At 43.8% G+C, this 26,230-nt stretch overlaps 1 protein-coding gene across 4 annotated transcripts in view; it reads left to right on the forward strand.

Moving 5' to 3' along the window:
* The window catches only part of LOC142564068 (sulfate transporter-like), a 74,355-nt gene extending 48,560 nt beyond the window's left edge, over positions 1-25,795 (forward strand). For 2 of the 4 annotated variants that reach the window (XM_075674893.1, XM_075674892.1), the window contains 7 exons: positions 3,496-3,591; positions 10,874-10,980; positions 13,753-13,819; positions 15,912-16,048; positions 17,691-17,787; positions 21,651-21,705; positions 25,566-25,795. In XM_075674893.1, the coding sequence (XP_075531008.1) occupies positions 3,496-3,591; positions 10,874-10,980; positions 13,753-13,819; positions 15,912-16,048; positions 17,691-17,787; positions 21,651-21,705; positions 25,566-25,717 (711 nt within the window). In that variant the 3' untranslated portion in view covers positions 25,718-25,795. Of the gene's footprint in view, positions 1-3,495; positions 3,592-10,873; positions 10,981-13,752; positions 13,853-15,911; positions 16,049-17,690; positions 17,788-21,650; positions 21,706-25,565 lie in introns of those variants that run through there. The other 2 variants (XM_075674895.1, XM_075674896.1) reach the window with 2 other exon arrangements.
* The last annotated feature ends 435 nt before the right edge of the window (positions 25,796-26,230 follow it).

Consider the following 26,230-nt stretch of genomic DNA (forward strand, 5'->3'; position numbering starts at 1 on the left):
GATGCTCAATAGAACGACAATGGTCATTTCAGCTCAGTTTGTGAACCAATTTCTCGAAACTGGTGTTAGTCTTGGAAATTTTGCTAACCATGCATGAATTATACATTTGGGACATTTGTCTTCGAGGAAATAATTAAGATGGGCCTTACTGACCCTGTTGGTCAGGTACTAGGGCACAGCGAGCTGTCGCGCAATATCGTACTCCACGAGTACTACATTTGAACGCGCCAGATCTCTCTGTACGCACCATGCCACCGATAAATATGGTCGAATCTAAACACACCCAGTGCATATGCTTATAGCTTCATAGAAATCAACAACGCAAGTCCACGACAGCTAGCTATTCTTCTGCAGAGTTTGTGACCTATGGGTTCTCTGGTATGTTGCTTTACAGCGACCTGGCAGAGATCACTAGTCCTGCAGGTCATCAGCATTAGAAAAAGGCTATCACTGACCTTCACTAGGAAGCATGCAATCATTATACATGGTATGTCCCAACGATCATGCACTAAGATTTAGAAAAAGAAAGAAATGTGTTACTCGAAGAAAACCTAGTGCATATTGTTTCCAGTACAGTGTAGCAGCCGCCGGTATATTTTTCGCTAGTGAGAATTAATTAGGCAAGTGTAATAAATTACCTACTTCGAGAAGTACTGTCCTAACTATGAAAGTGCCAATGAGGCATTTGTAGGCACAGACGAAGGTCATCTAACGGCGGTATTTTCAGCGACGCACTAATTGCGTACTATTTTGTTGTGACTGATAAATAAATACCGCGAAATATGAAAAATGCCATATGACTTCTCTTGCCCGCATCATAAAGCAGCGCCCTCAAATAAGCTGATTGAAAGCAACTGTTTTGCCTGTCGCAAACCCGTAGAGAAAGCGCATCACTTTTTTAATTGTACGGAAGGAGCACAATAGCAGGTTTCGCAACTTCGCAGCGATTCCTTCCTGTGATTTCTACGCCACATTTATTATCCGTCTCTCAGGCCCAACTTATCACATTGATAACGAAAGCCCCTTGATGACGCGGCGCCAGCGCCGCTCTGACTATGCAGGAAAAGCGAAAAGCAATGTAATAGGCCTAGAATGTTTCAAAATCGTGGCTTTGCTCGCAACGCATCGAACGGGTGCGCGCCCAGCTACAATCGCGCCAAAAGCTTGCCTCGCACCAAAGCCAAATTAAAGTGACGGTTTTATTTTTCATAAGAGTGTATACCTGCTGCAAAACGGGCTCCTGGTAAAGAAAGGAAAAGCGAAATAAACAGACTGGAAAACGACCCAGGTGTAGAGAAAAGGAAAAATGGCTGCCTCCAAAAAGTATATGTACAACTTCGAAATTTGCCGATTTGGCAATGGCGACGTCGGTACAAAATTAAAAAATAAAGGAGATTTCAGTGTTACCTTACTATCTGTGCATTCGTAAGCGCCATCGAACACCAACTGCTGCCTAGAGGACGTGTTCAAATACATGTCCTTCTGCAGCTACGCAATACTGTGTTCATTTTATCACATCTTCAGTGGCTTTCTTGGTGACCGACGCTAAAATGCTACGGCAGGCATCCGTTGTTCTTGCCTTGAGCTCTCGTCTCGACCATGTACATACGATCTTTACCATAACACCAAAGAAAGAAAGCGAGTGGAAAGAAGTCAGGCGACCTAGCCGGCAAATATACAGGCCCGTGCCTTGCAATCTGTTGCGCATGAAAAGTCACATACAACCACTTTCATGCTAGGCTGCTGCTGTGTGCTGGTACCCCATCTTGCTGATGCCACAGAACTGGAATACGTGACAGCAGGACTTAGCTGAGAAACGCATCCACCACTCCTTCAAGGATTTCGTTCACGTAACGATGTCCAGTCAGTGTGTGATCGAAGAAGATGGGACCGATTATAGCAATGGCGTAAATTCCGAACCAAATATTGCGCGACCACTGGTACTGAAGCCGATTGTGCTTTATCTAGGGTAGATTGGAGCCCCTCAAATAGTGTACATTATGCAAATTTACGCAGGCGTTTCTACGGAAATTGGCTTAATCTATGCACATGATGTTGCTCGAAAAATTCCGTGACGCATTCGATTTTGCGAGGACCCAGTTCGAGAAATCTAAGTGATTCTACAGGTCCCTATCTTGCAAGCATTGGTGCTGGTTAAGGTGGTGCGGGTAAAGGACCGTCGTTTAGAATTTTCCAAACAGATAACTTGGGAATTGCTACCCAGGCGGCCACGTTCCGCGCGCTAGCATGAGGGTTTGAGGTCATAAATGCTGCAATATCCGAGCGTAGGCTAGGAATCAAAAAGCTGCCAGTGTGTCTCTGGTTGTCATAATTTTCGATAATTTCCGATGTTTTTGGTCTACCGCCACACTTCCATGACTGATATATATATATTTATATATCCTCTTGTTGCCATTTGCACCTCCCGAGAGAGAGAGCAAATGATAAAGGAAAGATAGGGAGGTTAACCAGGACTGAGCCCGGTTGGCTACCCTACACTGGGGAAAGGGAAAAGGGGAAGGAAAGATTAAAAGAAGAAAAGAAAGTCTACTGGGTTTATCGTTCGTTCACTCAGTCCAGATCACAGACGCTGATTCAATCCAGTAGCCTTCAAATATCGCAACAGAGCTTTTGTGGCCTTTTGTAGCTGATTGTAGCCTCCCGAAGAAAGCATCATGTTTACCTTCTGCTCGTTAGAGAAAGACACGTCGCCTACGACAAAACAAAAGGCACATTTAAACCTCTGCACTGACGTTGTCAATGCGCTTTTGTGGTAATAAGTTTAGTAAGAAAAAAAAAACATCTGTGCACTTTATCTAATCTGAGACAAATATCACAGCTTGTTTCGAACTAACACCAAACATGAAGTATCAGTTCCTCCGGGGCGCGGGAGATAAGACACTAACTTGATTACGATGTTTTCTCTTTATTTGTTTATTTCTTCCTGGCTAACTAAGAGGGACCCTGTTCGTTGGTGCTGCATTACGATGCGGGTGGGTGCCCGGTGTCATAGTATCTTTTTTTTTATTTCGCGGGGTTTATTTATCAGTCGGATCAAATTAATGCGCAATTAGTACGTCGCCGAAAATACCGTAGCTAGGTGTCCCATGACTTCGCTTACAAATGCCTCATTCACACTTTGACAATTTGGACAGCATTTCTCTAGTTGTATATTTAATGACAATCACTTAATTAAATCTCAGTTGGAAAATACTACTGGCGGCTACTCCACTCTACTGGAAGCAAGATACACTATGCTTTATTTTAGTAACGCAATTGCCATTTTATAAACCGCGGGTGCATAATACTCGCGACACACTGTATAGTGAGTGCACTGTTACGCGTTACGTAAGACCTTCGCCCCAGAAAGACGGCTGTTACAGAGACAAGATCGTCAGTGCACACCATAGTATCAAAATTCAATACGTTGTTCAGTTCAGTTTGCCGACTGTTCTGAAAATTGAGTGCTCAACTGTTCCGCTCGTTTTCTTTCAGTGTGTCCTTGGTGTGATAATTATTGTAGTCCTTCTTCCAATGTTGGCCAAGCTTGGACATTTACCAAAGTTTTGGGTCATCAGCCGCTTTGATTTTGTAAGTAACGTGTTTTTCCTTTGTGTATATGCATGCATTGTGTTCTACAAAAAAGCGGCAACAGAAACATTTTTTTTCTTGCGCCGGAGGAAAAAGTTTCAGACTTTAAGCATGATGCCGTTAAGGTGAGAGAGAAATAATGTTCTTCTGCAGGAAGTGGACATAAACCATCATATTTATCATCATCATCAGTGTGGTTACTGCAGGGTAAAGGTCTCTTCCATACTTCTCCAAATATCCCGGCCATGTAGTAATTGTGGCCATGTTGTCCCTGCAAACTTCTTAATCTAATCCGCCCACCTAACTTTCTACCGCCCACTGCTACACTTCCCTTCCCTTGGAATCCAGTCCGTAACTCTTAATGACCATCCGTCGTTTTCCCTCCTCATTACATGTCCTCCCCATGGCCATTTATTTTTCTTGATTTCAAGTAAGATCTCATTAACTCGCGTTTGTTCCCTCACCCAATCTGTTCTTATTCCTTAACATTACACCCATCATTCTTCTTTCCATAGCTTGTTGCGCCGTCCTCAATTTAATTAGGACCCTTTTCGTAAGCCTCCAGGTTTCGGCCCCGTACGTGAGTACTGGTAAGACACAGCTATTATACACTTTTCTCTTGAGGGATAATGTCAACCTACTGTTCATGATCTGAGAATGCTTGCAAAACGCACCCCAGCCCATTCTTATTCTTCTGATTATTTCAGTCTCATGATCCCGATCCGCGGTCACTACATACCCTAAGTAGATGTATTCCCTTACCACTTCCAGTGCCTCGCTACCTATCGTAAACTGCTGTTCTCCTCCGAGGCTGTTGAAAATACTTTAGCTTTCAGTAGATTAATTTTTAGACCCACCCTTCTGCTTTGCCTCTCCAGGTCAGTGAGCATGCATTGCAGTTGGTCCTCTGAATTACTGAGCAAGGCAATATCATCAGGGAATCGCAAGTTACTAAGGCATTCTCCATCAACTCTTATACCCAGTTCTTCCCAATCCATGTCTCTGAATACCTCCTGTAAACACGCTGTGAATAGCATTGGAGAGATCGTATCTCCGTGCCTGACGCTTTTCTTTATTGGGATTCTGTTGCTTTATTTATGGAGGACTACGGTGGCTGTGGAGCCGCTATAGATATCTTTCAGTATTATTACATACGGCTCGTCTACACCCTGATTCCGTTATGCCTCCATGACTGCTGAGGTTTCGACTGAAACAAAGGTTTTCTCGTAATCAATGAAAGCTACATATAAGGGTTGGTTATATTCCGCACATTTCTCTATCACCTGAGTGATAGTGTGAATATGGTCTATTGTTGAGTAGTCTTTCCGGAATCTTGCCTGGTCCTTTGGCTGGCAGAAGTCTAAGGTGTTCCTGGTTCTGTTTGCGATTACCTTAGTAAATACTTCGTAGGCAACGGACCGTAAGCTGATCAGTCTTTGGCGTCCCCTTTCTTATGGATTAGGATTATGTTAGCGTTCTTCAAAGATTGCGGCACGCTTGAAGTCATGAGGCATTGCGTCTACAGTGTGGCCAGGAGTATTTTTTTTAATGATTAGAAAATGTAGAGAGGTCGGCCGGATATTGGAACATCTGGCCTGCTACTCTACGTAAAGGAAGGGGAAGAGGGGAAGAAAAAGGGTCACAATGGGGGATGATAATGGGAGGAACGAAGTGAAGGACACATTACACAACTGGTATCACAGGCGTGAGTCCAGGCCCGTGTCACCTAGGAAACGTGAACATACACGCATTGTCTCTGTCGTCTGCCAACTCTGTGGCCATGCGCCTAGCAAAAGGTCCTCCGACAGTGGTCCATTTTGTAAATGTTTCAATGTATCTGCCATTGTCAGTCTTTCGCGCGCATACTCAGGGCACACCACGAGCACATGTTCTATAGTTTCTACAGTACCACACACTGAACAGTCCGGGGAGTCTCTCCGTCCAATATTGTGCAAATATTTGCGCGTGAAGGCGACGCCTAATCGCAGTCTGTGTATCAGGCATGCATGAGGGCGTGGAATTCCACGCAGAATAGGAAATTTCATATCGGGATCCAGCTTTTTAAGGCGGACGTGACGAGCGTCTGGCTGGGCCGAGTATCTTCTCGTCGCACTCCTCATTAATTAAGACAGGAGGCATGTGATGTCCGGTCTGGAGAATGACACTACAGTTCGCAGGCCATTGCTGAGGGCGCGTCTTGCTGCAGCATCGGTCATCTCATTACCGCTGAGCCCACAGTGTCCCGTGATCCATTGGAACACTATGCAGTGGTGTTTTTCTTGAGCGCAGGAAAGTAGCTCGGTGATCTGCAGTGCCAGAACCTGATATGCGGTGTGGCGCAGGCAGCATCCCAAAATTTGCAGCGCGAGTTTTGAGTCCGTGAAAATGCACCACTCTTGAGGTCTTTCCCCGCCGATGTGGTCAATCGCTTCCCGAATAGCCACAAGCTCTGCAGCGGTTGATGTAGAATTATGGTCTAGTATGAAACCTCGAGTCATCTGTTGGTCTGGTATCACCACAGCTGCTGTTGATGCCTTTGGTGACGCGGAGCCGTCTGTGTAAACATGAGCATATGTCTGGTATTCTGACCAGATGTACGCGAGAGCAAGTTGTTGTAGTCCACTGACGGGAATCAATGTAGTATGCCGGGGACATGTACGCATACGGAAGGTTAAACCATCACCCATGGTGGTTTGACGGGGTGATATGGAAGGGCATAGCCCGATGTTATGTGGGGTAGATGGCAGCGGAGTGCACTTGTGAAACTGCTGTCCGGCCGCTCATGTAGAACCGACGTCAATGGATGGGAATGGTGTCTTGTCAGTAAGCGCAAATACACACGAATTGGTTCGTGGGACCGGCATATCGATAATGAGCATACGTGGGCTTCCTCAATTGTGCCTTTGTTGGAGGCACGCCGTGGCAACCCGAGGCATATTTTGAGTGCCTGCGCTTGGACGCTCTCTAATATCCGTAAGCAGGAAATGCTCAAGTTTGAGAGTATCGGAAGGCTGTATCGAATGTAGCCTACGAAAAGAGACTGATAAAGTCTTAGTAATGAGCCTTCCGTGGGGCCCCATTTGATGCCTGTTGCGAAGCGAAGAACATGGCAAAACAGATTAAGTTTTTGCTTCAACATATTAACATGCCTCGTCCATGACAAATCGCGGTCGATGATAATGCCCAAGAATCTGTAGTGGGAGACCTAAGGTATTATGACACCGTTAATGGAGATCGGATAGCGGCAGACGGATTTGCGCGTGAATGCAACCATAGCACATTTTCCGGCAGCTAAGCGCAAACCCTGACGCCGTATGTATCGTGAAGTAGATGACACAGCCCGTTGTAATTTCGCACGTTGTTGTGGGCGTGTTGTACCAGAAGCCCAGATGCAGATGTGATCTGCATGTGCACTGATGTGGATATGAGGTGGAAGTTCGCTCACCAGGCCAATCAGTGCCACATTAAGTAATGTTGGGCTGAGAACTCCTCCCTGAGGAACTCCGCGGCATACCTGATGACGGTTAGTCTCTCCGTCAGGCGTAGACATGTAAACGAAAGGGCCGCTGAGGTAGCTCACTATCCACAGGTAGAGCCGGCCGCCAATACCCAAGTCAGTGTGGCCAGATTTTCTAGAACAACCTGCCCACCATCCTTCAACAAATCTCCTGTTACCTGATCGTCCCCAGCTGCCTTCCCCCTTTGCATAGCTCCCAATGCTTTCTTTACTTCCTCCTGCGTTGCTTGTGGGATTTCAAATTCCTCTAGACTATTCTCTTTTCCATTGTCATCGTGGGTGCCACTGGTACTGTATTAATCTCTATAGAACTGCTCAGCCACTTTAACTATCTCACCCTTATTAGTAATCATCATGCCTGCATTGTCTCTTAACCTATACATCTGATTCTTGCCTATTCCTAGTTTCTTCACTGCTTTTAGACTTGCTCGGTTCCTGAGAGCATGTTCAATTCCATCCATATTATACTTCCTTATGTCAGCTGTGTTACGATTGTTGATTAACTTGGAAGGGGGAGGAGTAGATTTTAATGGAGAGAAAGGAGGAGAGGTCGGCCAAGTTCTGCCAGTTCTATTCTAGCTGTTAGGTTAGAGGCTTTGGTGTTGGTGTTTCTTGATCAGATCTTCCGTCTCCTGCGATAGCTTACTGGCATCATTTCTAACGGAGTTACCACCGACTTTTATTGCGCATTCTTTAATGCTGCTCATAAGATTGTCGTTCATATCTTCAACACTAAGGTGCTCTTCCTGAGTTAAGGCCGAATATCTGTTCTGTAGCTTGATCCGGAATCCCTCTATTTTCCCTCTTACCGCTAACTCACTGATCCGCTTCTTATGTACCAGTTTCGTCCGTTCCCTCCTCAATTCTAGGCTAATTCGAGCTCTTACCATCCTATGGGCACTGCAGCGCACCTTGCCGAGCACGTCCACATCTTGTATGATGCCAGGGTTAGCGAAGAGTATAATGTCTTTTTCATTTCTAGTCTCGCCATTCGGGCTCCTCCACCGTCCACTTTCATCTATCGCGCTTGCGGAAGAAGGTATCCATTATCAGCATAATATTCTGCGAACTCTACTGATAATTCTCTCCTGCTATTCCTAGAGCCTATGCCATATTCCCCCACTGACTTGTCTACAGCCTGCTTCTTGCGTACGCTGGCATTGAAGTCGCCCATCAGTATAGCGTATTTTGTTTTGAGTTTACCCACCACCGATTCCATGTCTTTATAGAAGCTTTCGACTTCCTGGTCATCATGACTGGATGTAGGGGCGTAGACCTGTACGATCTTCAATTGGGACCTCTTATTGAGTTTCACAGCAAGACCTGCCACCTGCTCGTTAATGTTATAGAATTCCTGCATGTTACCAGCTATATCCTTAATTATCAGGAATCCGACTCCTAGTCCTCGTCTGTCTGCTACGCCCCGGTAGCACAGGATGTGCCCGCTCTTTAGCACTATATATGCTTCTTTCGTCCTCGTAACTTCACTGAGCCCTATTATATGCCATTTACTGCCCTCAAATTCCTCCAATAGCACTGTTAGACTCGCCTTCCTAGATAACGTTCTCGCAGTAAACGTTGCCAGGTTCAGATTCCAATGGCGGCGTGTCCGGAACCAGGGATTCTTAGCACCCTCTGCCGCGTCGCAGGTCTAACCGCCGCCGTGGCCAGTTGCTTTGCAGCTGCTGGGGACTAAGCGCCGGGGTTTGATTGTTGCACTCATATAGGAGGTTTTGGCCAAGTACTGCACCAGGGTGGCCAATCCTGCTCTGGTGAGAGAGTGCGTTACCGGTTCTGGTCACCGGGATCCGGCCGCACTCCAGGCCTGTTTACACAATTTTCAATCCGGTGGAAAATTGCGCGGCGCCGGGATTCGAACCATGGTCCTCTTGCGTGCGAGGCGGATGTTCTACCTTAGCGCCGCCGCTGCACCTCTCATTAAACATTAAACCATTTCGCCTAAAACATCAATCACTCGTTCCCACGGCTTTCGACATGCCCACTTCTATTTATTTCAGCTTTATATGACGCAATTAAGCAATGACGTACCACACATGGGGCAACCTAGCTTGAGATGCAAGTACCTAGACTAAAGGAAGCAGGGTACCTTACTGGTGTTATCTCAAGAGCTTGTGAAAAGGTGGTAAAATCAGTTAAAGGCATTCCGAAAAGTACAACAGTTGATGATGTTCCTAAAAATAGACGGAATGCAGTTTCACTACCTTATGTGCGCAAGCTTGCACACGCATTAAAAAACATGACAAGCAGGCACAAAATTCGTGTTGTCTTTAGTGTAGGCTACAAGCTTGGTCAGGTTTGTCCAGCTGTCCACAAATAAATGACTGGAGAGGCGAGTGAGAAACGTTCAGGATGTTCTGTCAATCATAAGAAGTACGTGAATTGCAAAATTTAAGTTATTTGCGATACACCATGCTCTTGTTCAAAGGTTTACACAGGGCAAACAAATCGATGTTTAAATATCAGGATCGAGGAACATGCGATCAGTGTGAAGAATGGCACCGGTTCAAATTTGACGGTTGATTGCCTCTTAAGAGTGTGTAAACCCGTTTTTGATAAAACTGAGCTTTTTTACAGGCAGAGAGCGCAAAAAAAGAAGGAAACGAACGGAAGCATTTTACATGTTTTTTGGAGGGTGACAGATGCGTCACTCCACCCTCGATAGCTTTGTCACAGCTAGGCAGAAGTGTCTTGCCTTCGGGAGTTTTTGCCAGTCAGTTTTTGATTAGCCAGCTGCGCTGTTGCCACGTGTATCTTATTTCTGTTCTCTGGTGCGCACTTGAGAGGGTGGTTGTTCTGGTTTCAGCGTTCCTTTCTACTTAGTCTGTTTCTTTGGCCATAAACTGTAAGTGTCGAGCAGCGCCCGTGTTTGTCGTTTCTCTCTTTCTCGTCTACGTCTTTTTCGCGCACTTTTTCGTTAACATGTTCTTCTAGTTGTCATAACTTCGTCGTCAGCCCAGTGCCCTCATGCTGTGGTCCTATCGTTAGCGTTATTATAGCATCCTCATCATTGCAGAATCGTCGCCTCATTGTAGTCACACCATCGTCGTCATGCCACCCTTGTCATTTCATCGACGTGACTCCTTCCTCGTAATTTCATTGCCATCCCTGCGTCGTCCTCATCATGACCTCATGCTTATGGTCAACCTTGGCAAGGAAGTGCCACACGAATGCGGACGGATACCACAGACAGTATAGTGTCATGTACCCGAAGCAACAGAAGTCTCTCTATGACCACCACAAATTTTAAATAAACGTGACTTCTGCTACACAATCTGTGGTTGCAACGCTAGAACGCTAACTGCATTACCGTCGACAGTCATAGTGAAATGGTTTCGGCCGTAATTTTTGTTCTTTTTGATATAAGAGCAACACCCACCCAGTGACCTCTATCAGCGTCCAAGAGGTTCATTGAAAAGCGGCAAACACCCATCGACGTATATACAGAAAATCTTGGAAAGTGCGCGAATTTTCCAAACGCGAATAACATTACTTGGCAAACGCTATTTAGGAAGAAATAGCGAGCACTCACGTGTCACGTAAGCGACGCTTCTATAATTTAAGGCAAGGCATCAAGGGCCTTGATCGACGATATCGTTCTTAAGTAGGATAATTTTTCTCAGTTTCTATAATTGAAGCAATACATAGCAGTACCGCAGTGCCTAAGAGGAAGAAGGAGCTCTATAAGAATAATAGAACGGTGCAATGCCTGAAACATAGTTTTCTGATCGACATAAACTTCTGTAGGCCCTCTGGTTGCTCAGCTTCCTGAGCGTGGTTTTGCTGGACGCCACTTACGGCCTCTTGGTAGGGACCCTCCTTGGTCTCCTGGTAATCTTCCTGGAGATAAACGGGTAAGTAGCTCCATTAAGCGTTGTCGGTTCGAATTAACAAGAAATGTTAAGTAACAAGGCACACGTACACACTGCAACATTGAGATGGCAACTATTTCAAGAATTCAGCCATTGTAGTAAGGAGACAGGACAGGAAAAAGGAACAATATAAACTTGTATGTCAGTCGAGTTCTTTGATAAATGGCTGAATTTTGTGACAGTGGCCAAGCACGCGTTCACTTGAATACTGTAGTCGGTGATTGAATCCACGCCCCAGTGACGGATGTCTCAGAGTAATAGAAACGAAACTCAACGGCAACGCTTTTGCTGACTACATGCGCCGGAAGAGATTGGAAAGGCGAAAAGACATCATCAACGCCATCTTTTGTAGACTTCTTTGAAACACCTGTTCTGGTGGTATACTGCAGCCCCTAACCTTTTTTCTGTTTAAGCAGTACAGAATGATAAACTAAACTAGTTTCGACCGAAACAGTAATCTTTGAAGGAGTCCTGAACCACCCACCTTCGCGCTTGGTGAAAAAAGAAACATATTCTGCGGATAGCATACGCTGCTGTGAAAATCCTAGCCAAGTTTTGCAGTGGTGCTCGGCCCGTGGAGCTCGCAAGCGGAGCGCGACTTCATCTTTTCTCAAACGCTCTTTTCTACATGAGCCTGCTCCTCACTCTCTTCTGGAGGTTTTATTTCGTAATATAGCGGATTCCCATCCGCGACTGCTATTGGACAATATCTGGCATCAATCGAGATAAGTGTTTGGATCAGTGCGTTTCTTCCTACTGTGACGGTGTATATGTATTGACGAAGTTTGAAAAGCAGGCTCAAGTAAGCACAAATACGATTTCGAACTTCGATAATAATTACCTACTTCCGGAAGAAGCCGGCTATCCCTTACCCATGCTCGGCCGCGGCCGCCCGCGTTGCAATGAAATTTTAGCCATCCTGCTTATCGCTGTAGGAGCCGTCGGGCCTCACTATTTTCGACTACTTTTGAACGTCGAGGTAGCCCCGAAGCACGCGCAACTTTAGGTCAGACCACACGCACGCTTTCCAGCGCGCGCTCCATCCTGTCCGATCATGGTTAGACGCCTTGTGAGTGAGTGAGTGAAAAACTTTATTTGGTCCAGTATAGACGTAAGCAAACTCTACGTCACCTGGCTAGGCCCTCTCGCGAGCCCTCTGGACTGCCAGGATTTGAGAGGTCTGATCCTAGGCCCTAATTAGCTTCATCATTTCCTCTTGAGTGAAAGGGGGACAGGCAGAGGTTAGACGCCTTGACAAACTTATTGACAGCAGTTCGAAAATGGGCGAGTTGAATGTGGCTGCCATCCATCGGTCAAGCTGGTGAAGGGTAAAGCCGGTCCGCACCACGTAGCACGGTAACACTGGTGCTTATGAGTGCGAGCACGCACCCAAGCCCTGTCGTGCACAAAGCAAACTGCACGCATACGCATTACATGCGCTTGTAGCTGCGGTCTACTACGTAGCCTCAATACCTCGGCTACCGTGTGGTGGCGCCACGAGGCCACTGGTTAAGCGCTCTGCTGCTCGCTGAGGACAACGCGGGCTTGTGTTGCGTTTGGCGCGTCGTAAGCGCCAAAATCGGAAGTCGTGGTGTCGATGTTAAGATCCAAAATCAAATTCGAACTGCACGCCACGGTTCGCTGAGTAGGCGCAGCGTAGTGGGCAGTCCCGGCTCTGCCTTAGCCTTCGCGGTGGAAGGCTAAGGAGCGGAAGAAGGAAGGAGCGGAAGCACCGCGAAGGGCGTGTTCGGTTGTCAATAACTCCGCTTCTACTGAACGCATTGATGTACTTTTCGCGGCAAGGTATTTCTGAAATAGCATATTTTTATTTTAAGTAGATTTCTCTGCATGGATAAAAAGTCGTTCAGGGCCTATTTCAAAACTATAATTTTAGTAATTTCGTCGTGATGGGGCTCATTACAGAAATGCAAAATGAAGGGCAATGTTCAATTCTCTAATGTAGCGCCGAAATCGCAGCATCTGCGCGTCAGTGCGACGCCATGGATTTAAATGTACTTTCTCCCATTGGTTCCACTGTGGCGCTCTATATGTCGCCGAAGCTCTACGTTCACTTCTTCGGTGACTTAAAATGCAGTTTGCACGATTTTTTCCTATAAAAAATAAACAAGGGAAGAGTAGACAGCTTCGAATTCCCTGGCGTAAGAGTGCTGTTACGCGGGACATCAAAGTGGCGTCGCCACCAGTCTTTTCTTCTGGGTCTTTCCTGGCCTACAGCTTCTTCTCGTCATGTCACTGGATGTTTTGATATTATTCAGGGGTAATTTACTATAGTAACTTAATGTAATTTTCTCTTTGGTGCCCTTTTATTGTCGTGCATTCGTTTTTCGTATGAAATATGAATGAATCTTGAGAACCAACGGAAGACCAACCCTGGCTGGGTTGGAATGCGAGGCATGGAAACCGAAATTACGGAGGTCTTGTAAGTATGAACACCCTGAAAAGTATTCTGTGTGTCAGAACGTAGCGTTACAAGGTGATCAGCTCTAACAATATTTGACGTTGAGCAGTGCGATAGCGCCGCTGTCAAATCACGCCTTGTGTGTATGTCGTTTCCTGTAAACGATAATGGATGTTGGGTACCTCTAGTGTTCTGCCACCTGCTACAAATCAAAGCAAATGGAAACAAAACGCGAAAACGCTCTTGCAGATTTGCTGATTTGCACCTCGAATGGTATAAACCGAAAAGAAAAAAAAACAGACAGGTCGAGTAGCATTTTATCTCTGCACTTACAGGCACAAGGGTTCTCGTCTTCAGCCTCGCAAGCCTGATGTCTTCGTGCCTTCGGAATTGACGTCACGGGTTTGTACCACACCATGCTGAGACAGAACGACGGTACTAAGCTCGGTAAAACTGCCTGACCGAATAGTATTTCTCACGAAGAAGCTTTAAAATAGCGCCGACTCAGATGCAATTGAACCAGGGAATGCTCATTTATTGCAGCTATACTGCACAGCAAGTCAGTTTTAGATTCTTTATATTAATACCTGTCATAGCAAACAGGCAAACTCACACTCATTCGCAAGTCCACCCTGCTTGTGTTAACCTGACGTGAATAATAATATGCACAAAGTGCGGATGTCACTGGGCTGCCTAAGCTGTACGCGTGTCCTTTGAATTCACATTCCTGATTTGGCGTTCATTGTTGATGTGTTCATGTCTGGCGTTCATTGCACACATCAGCTAGCGATAGAAATAGGAAGCCGAGAAGCTGCGAGATTTGTAAAAGTACAAACTGTTTATCCACAATTTGCAGTGCATTGAATTGGACAAATGGCAAAAATTGAAAATCATTATTAAAGTAGTACCAGAACGCAAGATCTGTTGAGGCTTCAGGATGAAAGGCAAACGCTTTTTCAGTTATGATAATGCAATGCAATTTGAAATCATTTCGTGATAATGTGAATACATTCTGACTATCCTGTTGGTAGGTCCGCAACCGATATATCTTGCTAAGCTTTGGCTTTGTCTACCGTTACTCTCCGCCTAAAATATAGCCAACAGAGGAAAGTCAAATCACATAAACACTGTAAACTATGCAGTTGCTCGGTTTTGCTGGCTCATGGGAGGTAAAATATTAGGGTGCACGTAATGTGCATGCATTATATCTGAGGTGCTCATGGTCAGGCAACCTAAGTTGCTCTGCAGATTCAAAGCCCGTCTTTACAAGAGGAGTCGGTGAAGGCTTACCCTTGCTTTAGCTTCATTGATATTTCGTTATAAGACTGAATTTCCGCTCTGCGGTCGAGTGGGGGCAAGCGTGAGTCGGGACCGCTGGTAAGCTGAAAGCACCGCCGCGGTCACGCAAGCTGGCTGCTGGATGGCGGAAAAAAGCCTTATAAATTCTGGTACAGGTTGTTCGCCATAGGGCTGGCTTCAGGTGTGCTACAACATCTAAGAAGACTCACAAAGAACTGCCTGACCATCTCCACAGGAACGACATGTGAGCAGAAGCATAAGAAAGGAAGTGTAGGTTGCCACCAATTTCGAGGTGGAATCAACGTGGAAAAATACTTTGCGTGCGATGACAGTTTGGTGGCGCAAGTAATTACCACTCTCGCTGGACTCTGTAAGCAGCATGTGAGACACATCATCTTAGATGCCCTTGAGAATCTGCCGTTCTGATCCCTATCATGGTTGGCGTAAAACGAATGGATTGGTCGAGAACATTGTCAACGCAGCAGAAAAAAAACTCTTTCGGGAGTGCTGTGCCTGCTGGCATTGGTGATGTTTTGCCCAAGGTTGTATCGAACAGTGTGGTCTGACAATTGGGTAAGAGGATCTTGAACTGAAATGAACTCGGCAATTACAGATCCTTGATTCTAAGCTAATGGCTTGCAACGTCAGCGAGGTAAACCACAGCGTCGTTAAAATTCGTCTTGCCATCTAATTTGCTGTGAGGTCTAGACGAACTTATTCGAGGAGTGGCAGTCCTCCACGTCATGGTCCCCCATAAGGTTCACCATGTTTAGGTACCGCTGAGGTCAGACGGTGCCGCAGGTGACAGGGGCAGCCGTTCCTGTACAGGTTATGCACTGGCGTCGTACATTATGCCGTTGATATACAAAGCTGTATTGCTCATATAGGAGCTGCATGCGAGCGCGGAGGATTCCAGAACATCCCTCAAATCCATGATTGTTTATTCACAGTGACAATAGCTGCCCAATGATAGTCCAGCAGTATACGCCTAGAGCATAAAATTTCCCCTGGCACTTGCTACCACAAACAGGTCTCCTCCTCTTCAGTGCTCCACCGAAGAAGAGGGCGCATTGCCTTTCATGCCCATGTAATAAAATAGCGGAAAGAATGCGTCTTGTATTTGTTTATTTCATTTCCAGATTAAGTCTGGTAACGGACTCTACTGTGTTTTGTTTTCTTTTGTGCCACCTACTAGGCAGACACTCTAAAGATATATCGTTCTGGTGGTCCTTTCTGCTTCGCAACCCATCATAACATCGTCGCTGATTTCGAGGAACTGTTCAAGGACAAGAATCCTGTGCGAACGAAGTCCAAAAGGAAGCTCCACGACATGTAAGAAAAGTTGCACTCATTTGAAGGTAACCGTGCCTGGATCTGCTACTTGGCAAATGTGCAGTGCTCACGGTATAAAACGCGTCAATTTAGGGCTAAGTAATGCGCCTACTTTCGTTTCAACCGGCTGCAGTTCGTGTCACGTCGACGTAATTCTGGCGCGTACACTTACATCGAAGTCCTCGTCATGTTTGGGGACCAAATTCCTAGCGACCTGACAAGGTGCTCTCGCCTGCTTTGCACATACGTAGGGTTCTACTAAATATACCGTGTCCCATTTCATTCCGTGAGCGCTGTACTTATTAGACCTAATAATCTATCTGTATTTAGAATGATTTTTTGGGGACTTACAATTGAAATAAACGCTACACTAAATAATCGGCGCCACTCAGATGTGCTGAGTTATGCCGCTGGTACTATGTGCTTACGTTAGGCCACTGTTACACAATCATTCACTCGCATCAGGTTCATGGCTATGTACGAGTATTTCAGTAAACTGTGTCCGCTTGAAACACCAATCGATTTTTTTTACATGGCACAAATAACGTTTTAATTTACCACAAGCAATAGAACTCAATCGCATCGGAATTGAAATATATATTCTTTCAAGACCTTTTTAAAATATTTGGTTAAATAGGGTTGATTAGGGTGGGGAAGAAAACGAAAACCGATGTTTTCATTTGTTTAATCGTGCCTACTAAGCGCCCAGCTGTATGCCCCTGATATGTCGCAGACCATAAATTATTTTCGCTTGTTTGGATTTGTTTTGTGGGGAGAAAGCTATTCAAGCTCGGCAGGTAGAGTATTTGGCTCGTTTCGAATGCGTGGTAGTCTATTTTATTGATAAGTTAAATTTGCCCCAAGCCGCCGCTTCTGGGCAGGTGCTTTGTGGCGTCGCCGTTCGTGCTTAGTCATCGCGCTTTTTTTTTTTAATAGCCAGCTCTCCACGGATGCTTAGACACAGGCACCCGCGATATCTTAGTGGCTACGGCGTCGAACTGTTTGGCTTGAGGCCGTGACTTTGATCTCTGCTTCGGCGGCCGTAATTCTTTCGGGGTGATATGCAAAAGTACTCTTCCGCTTAGATTTAGGCGCACGCTAAGCATTGCTGGGTGGTAAATAATATGGTGTTTCTTACTACGGCGTGCTTCAAAATTTAAATAGTGGCTTTGGCACTGAAACCCACAGAATTTATAGTAAAGTCTATGCTAATGTTTCGGGTGCCCAGAAAATATTATTCGACAAGGTGGCGATTCGGGATAGTTGGCTAAAGTTTAGGGTGAGCAGATCGTCAAGAGCACCGAAAGAGAGATAATTTTTCTCTCTTCTTCTTTTTTGTTTTATGTTTAGAATAAAACTGACAACGCAGCGCTTCAAGATCATGAAGCGCTGCCCTGTCTGATTTTCACTTGGTCGTATTCAGGTGCGCAATTAAGATCTGCTGAACATGCCCAAAACATAATTTACATGTCTAGCTAAATCTTGCATTCATGTTGAGCATGCCTGTATAACCCGTTTAAACAATAATATTATAACCATGACCGTGTTTTTATTTCGAATAGCTCTGCTTAATTAGAAAGTTCCTTTTCAACTTCTCTTTTTCTCATATGCGAAAAAATTTCATTGGCGAATTTTGTTTCAGAGAAGCCGATACCGAAGCAGTGACCACAAGGGTGGTAGTGATGGATTGTTCCGCCTTAAGTTTCTTTGATTCTGCTGGTGTAGGGGCACTCGATCAGGTAAGAAATATTTTAGTTTCTTTGTTTCTTGTTCCAGAGGAAGCAGTGGGAGCTAACTTAGTTATCATTTGTTAGCCACAGGAAAGGTTCGCTTTGGCACGCGGTAGAGCAGAATAGGAGCAACAATATACGATGCGTATCGCATGTTACGATTAATTTTTTTTTCCGAGAGCAGTTGTTGAATGCCGTAATTTCTCTACTTCCTGGTAAGGCACCTAAAGCCGAAATGTCCCTGATTTTGGTGAACACATTATGTTCTAATAGATGGTTAAGGGATTATTTTTCATAACTAGAGCTTCTTGGTGGACTAGTTTATACAATCTTATAGCATATAATTCTGCGGGCATAAAAACATAACCACACAAAGACATACTGACAGTACGAGGGCGATTTATTGAAATATGTAATTGACTGCACCCAGCCTTTGCAATGCGCATGTGCAGGCGAAAGGTAAACGAACTAGATGAGAGCAAATATCAAATTTTAAAATGCCAATCGAATACCAATAGTAAGTTTCAAACGCCGAATCGAATATAGAACAGGCAACCGCAGATGCATGCACGCATTTATACCAGGAGTGTTAATTTCTGCATAACTCAGCCCAACGCCTGCACTGTGAAGTCCAAAAAGGAACCACGAAAAAATCTGCTTATTATAAAATTAGGAATCATTCTTCAGACAATGCTACTAGTCGTTCATAGAAACACACAAATTGCTTCTCGACATGTTCACATCCTGGTTGCAACAAGCTTTCCAAGAATGAATGAAAGCTGTATGGATTAGAGCTATACAAATAGGCTAAATAAATCGTTGCGGAACAAGATCAGAAGTGCTGAAGAGGAAGCTTTAGCTCGGACCCAACTCTGATGCGGCCCTATTCGAATACATGTAAAATGCGGAAACGTTTTTCTGAAATAACCCCTGGACCTATTTCAAATAAATTTATTGCATTCGAAGGAGAAAGTTAAATTCTAGTGATTGTGGGAAGTGGAATTCCGATTTAGGGCCAGAATTGTGTTGAAACTATTTTCGACCGTTCGAAAGTTCGAAACCAGTAGGAGCACGAAGTTTACAAACTAATAGCACAGCATCAAAAACAGATATCGCGGTTCTAATAACGGCATCCATTAGATAATTCAAAGCGAACAAATTCGATATGCCAATTTGTATATTACATGAATTCGTTACGTTCTGTACAAGGGTTCTGCAAAATCTGTATTTCCATATTACTAAGTTTTTTGACATGCATGTGCACCATATCAATTTTGCCCGCTTTAGATATACTAATAGAAGCAATTAATAGGATTGTGATATTTTGAATCAGAGTTGTAAGCTTGATAGTTTCGCGTTCTAAAAAATTGAAAAGTTTGCCAATTTCTAATAAAATTATGACAACATGAATAAAAAACTTGAAACGTATAGTCACTACAATTTAAGTCTTTCTTTCAAAGGCAACAAACCTCTTCAAATTTAGTAGAGTGGTTACTGAGAGAAACGAATTCTCCTTTTATATGTATTTAGATAGGAGCACCCGAGCTAGAGCTTCTTCTTAAGGACTTGCGTGCCATAAGCACATGCATATGGGCCAGTTGCTAGAAAAACATCACTGTTTGTAGTCTAAAAGTATAACTTCAATATACTCGATTTGCCAAAAATACTAGATTACAGACCCCTAGCAATACTCACAGCTTTTCACGTAGGCTTTCGCTCTTAATTCGAAAACAAAACGCGGTATCGAGTTTGTTTCTGCATTCCTTTGAAAGCTTTTGTCGCTGTTTCACTTACGGTAATTTGCTAACTTTGTTTCGCAGATGGAGAACAGCAAGGAGACTATAATAGTCGACTGATGCGAAATATTTAGTTAATTTCACATATCCGAAAATACTACTGCGTGCTATAGACGCGTACTAGCGCGCCAGAAGGTGCGATGTCTCTTTTCGCAGATGAACAAGAACAGTCAGTTTGTCAATTCAATTCCTATTCGAAATTTTGAATATTCCCCAATTCTCGAATTAAGAAACAACTAACGAGCTTAGCGATACCGGAACGTTATCATCATATATATATATATATATATATATATATATATATATATATATATATATATATATATATATATATATATATATATATATATATATATATATTATAAAAGGAAAGCGAGAGAGAGGGCTGGAGATATTAGCCCGCTACAAAACATAACTCTTGTGAGCAGTTGCGCAACGCAGGCGCAATGGTCTGCGTGCTTAGACGCGTACTAGCGCGCAAAGAGGCGCGATGTGAGATGCACGCCGCGTAGCGTCGAGGCGTGCGCCCTTTAGCGTTGCGGCTGCATAATATTTCACCAGGCGGCTCGCATTGTACCAATTGGATAGGTAGCGGTACAAGGTAGCTAGAAAAGATTTGAAGAGGGAAATGAAGGTTGAGCAGACGTATTCTAAAATGCTGGAATGAAAACATGTATAGCTTAAGTGAATAAATCAAGCAGGCTGGGTAATTGTTCTTCACCGCCCCATTTCAACGGCGCTGCCAAAAAAATCCTCGTCATCATCATTATTAGCATCATATCGTGCCCCTTGTGACAACCTGACCTGCGCGCCGCGCAGTTGCGTTGTTTTCCACCAAATGTCCCGACATGTACCGGTTGCATGGAGCTGGACCTCGTCAACTCAGGCAGGCTAGGCAACTATATGTGAACGCCCTGTTTCGAAGGGGATACAAATAAGTGATCATCAGCAGCAGCATCGTATCGTACCACGGTTTAAGGGATGTGACATGTCCACCGCGCAATCTTGGTACTTGTGTTCACTCTTGGGTACGCGTGATCGCGCCTCCTCGCAAGGCACGAACCCTCTGGTGCGTGCTGCCGAAAATGGATCTCCCATGGAGGCGCTCTTCCAGCTGGCGCATTGACTGCTGCGTGCGCCGCGCAGGCCTGCGACTTTTTGTATTCCTAAGACACCATGGCTTCAGAAAAGCGTGGCTCTGTGATTATGTTACCGTACTTCAGCCATTGCTTCTGTGTGTACGTAATTGCTGTTGCTGGATATACGCTTTCCTTGTGTCTGTTATCACGCCTTACGTTGGTGTCTTGGCTTGTGAGGAGGTTGAAGCGTATCCTGTATCCTAACAATTTCTTCTGCTACATCTTCTTTTACTCTGCGTCCTCACTATTTTGCTTTTTTTTGTAATTCTGTTCACAACTTTTTGTTGAAAACTACTTGCGCAATGTAACACCAAGACGGTACCCGAAGTGTATCAAACAACCATCGCTAAGTCTGTAAAACCATTCGTTTTAAAGGCCCGTCCCCGGCTGCAAAGTCGAGATGCAGTTGTACTTTACAGTGTACTTCGTTAAATAGGTCACATGGTTTAATCAATTACTCTTCTAGCAATGATCAACGTTAAGATGCGAATGTGTGCATTTCATGTGAACACCTACTAGCGTTCATATCTGTATTAATAACTGTCTTTCTAAATTTCTCTGCGTAACACATTAATGTCATTTCTCAGTAAAGGTAGAATTCTTAGCAACCTTTCGTTTTCGGATTGCCTGCCCTCCATATTGTTGCCACGTGTTTTCTTACAATTTTTTTCACAGTGAGTCCTAAATTTGTAACTATTTGAGCATATGCGCAATGTTTCTTTCAATAATGAGCTTACTGCAAGATATATTTTTGTCAATAACCTCACAGCTAGCCTTTTGTTGCGGTAACCTTTGATAGAGTGCCTGCAAACTCCTTATTCCACTTTGATTTGTGAATTACTTCAAAACAATTAAAAATTTAGTGCACTTTATGAAGCATTGCGCATTCTTATTAAGCCTATAAGAATAACACGCATATTTATATACCTCGTTCTAGGTTTTGGACATGTGCCAACAAAACAACTGCATCCTGTATTTGGCTTCCTTACAAGGTAGGTGGCGTTGTGATATGCGAAATGCTTAAGCACACAAGAAGTTTCGAGCTCCTATTAAAATGTGCTTTAAGGGTACATTTTCCTTAGATCAATCGATGCTGCTACTGCTTCAAAAGCAGCGTCTCTTCAAGAGGCAAAACACAGATGCTGCGCTATTTACATTATTTCAGTACTAATGTTATTTTTTTATTTTTATTCCTGAATACAGGTGATCAATGCTTGCATCTTAAACAGTCATCGAAAGTTACTTCTCGTCCTTTACTTTCTCGTCTAATATTACTGCGCACCTAATTGTTTTTAACATTTCACTTTAAATCCCCAACCGGTTGCATGTTGCTATTTTCATTAATTGCAATCTTCGTTATGTAATGCTGTGGTTATGATAGTCTAGGAGAAGATAAATATTATGGCCGGTTACTTACGTTTATTTATTCCTAACGCGGGAGTGCTGTAGTTCCAAGCAGAACTGAACACACAAAACATATCTTCAAGCAAGGCAAGGAACATCAATGTATGGCACACATGCACTGCAGAAAAGCATTAAATGGAACAAACGAGCTAGCCATAAGTACATACTACATACAACAATGCATACAGCATATAACCTCAGCGGGTTTGGTCTAGACATACGGACTTCTCTTGTTTGTCAGAAAACGTTGTCGCGGACTCAAGAGTTTGCACCATTACCTGGCAGGCATTTCCACTTCTTCACAATTTTTGCGAAATTTGCATGCTATAAACTATCACAACGAGCAAAGAATGGTCGTATCTAGCTGTCATGACTCGTTCTGGTTGAACCGCGAATCGATGAATTCATGTACATAGATATATCGATATGTATGATTCCATGATCGAGTCAGTACAAGTTCTCCATAAAACCAAAATTCGCCTTGCACGCATGTAAGGTTTCCGGCTCGAAATTTGAGAACAGTAACGCTTCCATGCCGCGATTACTTCGACTGAATAAACCTAAGTACCTTTTCTTAACTTCGAGTCGGCCTAGATGGAACAGCGCTCGTCCTTGTGTTTCTTCTATTCTTCATCCCTGTTTGTTTACGCACAAAAAGTTTATTTTTTTTAATTGACCTAAATTGAACGGTTCATGGGCGCCCTGGGCAATGATTTCTTGCTCTACTATAGGCTTGGCTAACGTTTTGCGTGCTGTTATCTTAACGTGACCTGGAGTGGCAGATAACTTCAGCCGCAGTAAAATGTATTGATGAGAAGCCTTTGTACATATAAAGCCAATTTGTTCTATCCCATTTTATCATCCGAGTCCCATACCTTTCAAACTTTTAGCGCAATTTACACCATTGCTAATGAAGCTGTAGTACAAAAACCAGTAGTCCTTCTACTGGGGCTAGAATTATACACGTAGTTTCTTTTCTTTATGTCACCCCTTCTGTCACACTAGGCCGCCGTAATTTTTTAACAATGTACACAGGCTGATTTTCTCCCGTGTCTCACCAACAGCCGTAGAAACGACACAGTCGTCGGTCAACAGTCACACTGTTATACCAGGTTCTTTTGCATATATTAAGTAAAAGGAAACGTCTCAAGACTGCCCGCTTTCTTCGAATCCCGGAAATACTTGATGCTGATATCAGTCTGCATTTTTGATTGTTAAAATTGACTTCAATTAGAGCGGTAGCTCGCTATACATAAAATTGTTTTATTTTCAGTTCCGATTAATTCAGGTAGTCAGTGACCTGCTGTGCATACCATGAGCAAAGACCTTGGCGATTCTGATAAATATTTGTTGTGGGGACAGCAACAGACCTTTTCGGTAAAGGCACACGTAATTTGAAGATGTTGGTTAAATTTAGGAATCCACTTTCGCAAGCCGTGTTGTCCCAAGCCGATTAAGCTGTTAGTCAGTATCCGGCTACAGCATTATTGTATCTTACATAACATCATCGTCATCATCATCATCATCATCATCATCATCCTGTTTTATGTCCACTGCAGGACGAAGGCCTCTCCCAGCGATCTCCAATTAGCCCTGTCCTGCGCCAACAGATTCCAGCTAGTGCCCGAGAATTTCCTAATTTCATCGCTTAACCCACTATTCTGCCGTCCTCGACTGCGTTTTCCTTCTCTTGGTACCCATTCTCTAACCCTAATTGTCCAACCGGCGCATTACATGACTTGCCCAGCTCCATTTTTTTTTCGTTTGATGTGAAATAGAATATCGTCTATGCCAATTTGCTCTCTGATCCAAACCGCTCTCTTTCTGTCTCTTAACATTATGCCTAGCAATATTCGTTCCATCGCTCTTTGCGTGGTCCCTAACTTGTTCTCAAGCTTCTTTGTTAGTCTCCAAGTATCTGCCCCATATGTCAGCACTGGTAAAATGCACTGGTTGCACACCTTCCTCTTCAATGATAATGGTAAACTTCCAGTCAAGAGCTGGCAATGTCTGTCGTATGTGATGCAACCCATTTTTATTCTTCTATGAATTTTCTTCTCATGATTAAGGTTCCCAGTGATTAACTAGGCTATGTAAACGTACTCCTTCACAGATTCTAGAGGCAGACTGGCGTTCCTCAACTTTTGTTCCTTTGCGCTCCTATTCATTAACATCTCTGTGTTCTGCATATTAGTCTTCAACCCCACTTTTACACTCTCTCCGTTAAGGTCCTCAATCATTTGCTGTAACTCGTATGCATTGTTGCTGCAATGTCATCGTCAAAACGAAGGTTGCTGAGATGTTCGCCGTCGATCTTTACTCCTAAGCTTTCCCCGTTTAATACCTTGAATACTTCTAAGCACGCCGTGAATAGCATTGGAGATATGGTGTCTCCCTGTCTGACCCTTCTTTATAGGTGTCTTCCTGGTTTCCTTGTATACAATTAAGGTAGCTATAAAACCTCTGTAGATACTTCTTAATGTATTTACGTCAGCATTCTGTGCTCCTTGAGTTCGTAATGCCTCCATGATTGCTGGTATCTGTACTGAGTCGAATGCCTTTCTGTAATCTATGAAAGCCATATAGAGAGGCTTATAGTACTCTGCGGATTTCTGGATAACCTCATTAATGTCATGGATGTGATCCATTGTAGAGTTTCCCTTCCTGAAGCCAGCCTGTTCTATTGGTTGACTGAAGTCCAGTGTTGCCTTTATTCTATTGGAGATTATTTTTGTAAATATTTTATATAATACTCGGAGTCAGCTAATTGGCCTATAATTTTTCAATTCTGTAACGTCTCTCTTTTTTGTGGATTAGTACAATGCTTGCATTCTTCCAGTTTTCTGGGACCCTTGCAGTCGATAGACACTTCGTAAAACGAGCCGCCAGTTTTCCAAGCAGTGTTTCCTCCATCTTTAATTGAATCGACTGTTATTCCATCTTCACCTGCCGCCCTTCCTCGTTTCATGTCTTGCAAGGCCGTTCTGACCTCATCGCTAGTTATAAGAGGAGTTTTTGTATCCTGTTCCTTACTGTTTCTAATGGAGGTATCCCGACTCCTCTGGACTGCATTCATTTTCAACATTGAATACTCAATGTTGACATGTCAGGAGGAAGTCCCGCCCTCGTGTCTTTTTGGCGTTAAGTACCAGTAGCAATCTTAAAAGCGCCTGATTTTGTTATTACTAGCTCAGACATTTAACTCTTTCAGTGTAGCATGCGTGAAGGCGGCGTAGAGGTGCGACTCAAGGCATGTTGGAAATAAATGTTCAAGCTATTCCCGTTAATTGTGCTTTTATGCGGCACATAAGTCTTAGTTTATCTGATGATGTTTTAGTAGCAATTTACCTTCGTTTCCGGAATGTGTCGCGCTAAAAGAAGCACTTTTTGCCAACGAGACAAACCATGCACTTTGACATGTGTGTTTGTATGTGTTCTTCCTACCTAGATTCAGCGCTGCGCACCATCAAGTCACAAAAAGCCCTGTTTGAGAAAATTCGAGACGACCACATCACTCCAACGATTCAAGATGCAGTGGCGCTGGCTAATTACGAGTTACCTCCAAGATTACTGGGTATTCAGCTGCAAACGCATCTTTGACTGTAGGCCAAACTTGCGTCGATTGTTTCAGCGTCGGAAGAAATTAAAATGAATAAAAAGCTGGTACAATCTCTCAATGCTTGAGGCAGTGCAATCAAGTTTTTTTGCATCGTCCAAAGCTGGATGCAAAATCTCCGGTCATATTTGAAATAAATCAAATTCATAAACATCACGGTAAATTTACTTCTTCAATCGGCGTCAAAATTTGTTTACAGCATATGCGTTTCGTAGATTTAATTTGGCAGCAACTTGTGAGGCAAGCCTGAAAACGTACTACACCATATTGTTGGCGTATTCATTTATTTATTTATTTACTTTTTTATTTATTTATTCGAAATTCAGTGCCATTACGGCATTAAAGAAGGGAGAAAATTATATGCCGAGGTCCTTTTTTAATCATACACAGAGTCGTTAAAAAAACGGACCCATGGAACATTTTTCAACTAATCACTGTATGAGGCGACATTATTTGCACGACAAATGAAAAGGAGCGTTTATCTAATTCAAGAAATT

Source organism: Dermacentor variabilis, chromosome 11 (genome assembly GCF_050947875.1).
Source record: "Dermacentor variabilis isolate Ectoservices chromosome 11, ASM5094787v1, whole genome shotgun sequence".
Taxonomy (NCBI): Eukaryota; Metazoa; Arthropoda; class Arachnida; order Ixodida; family Ixodidae; genus Dermacentor; species Dermacentor variabilis.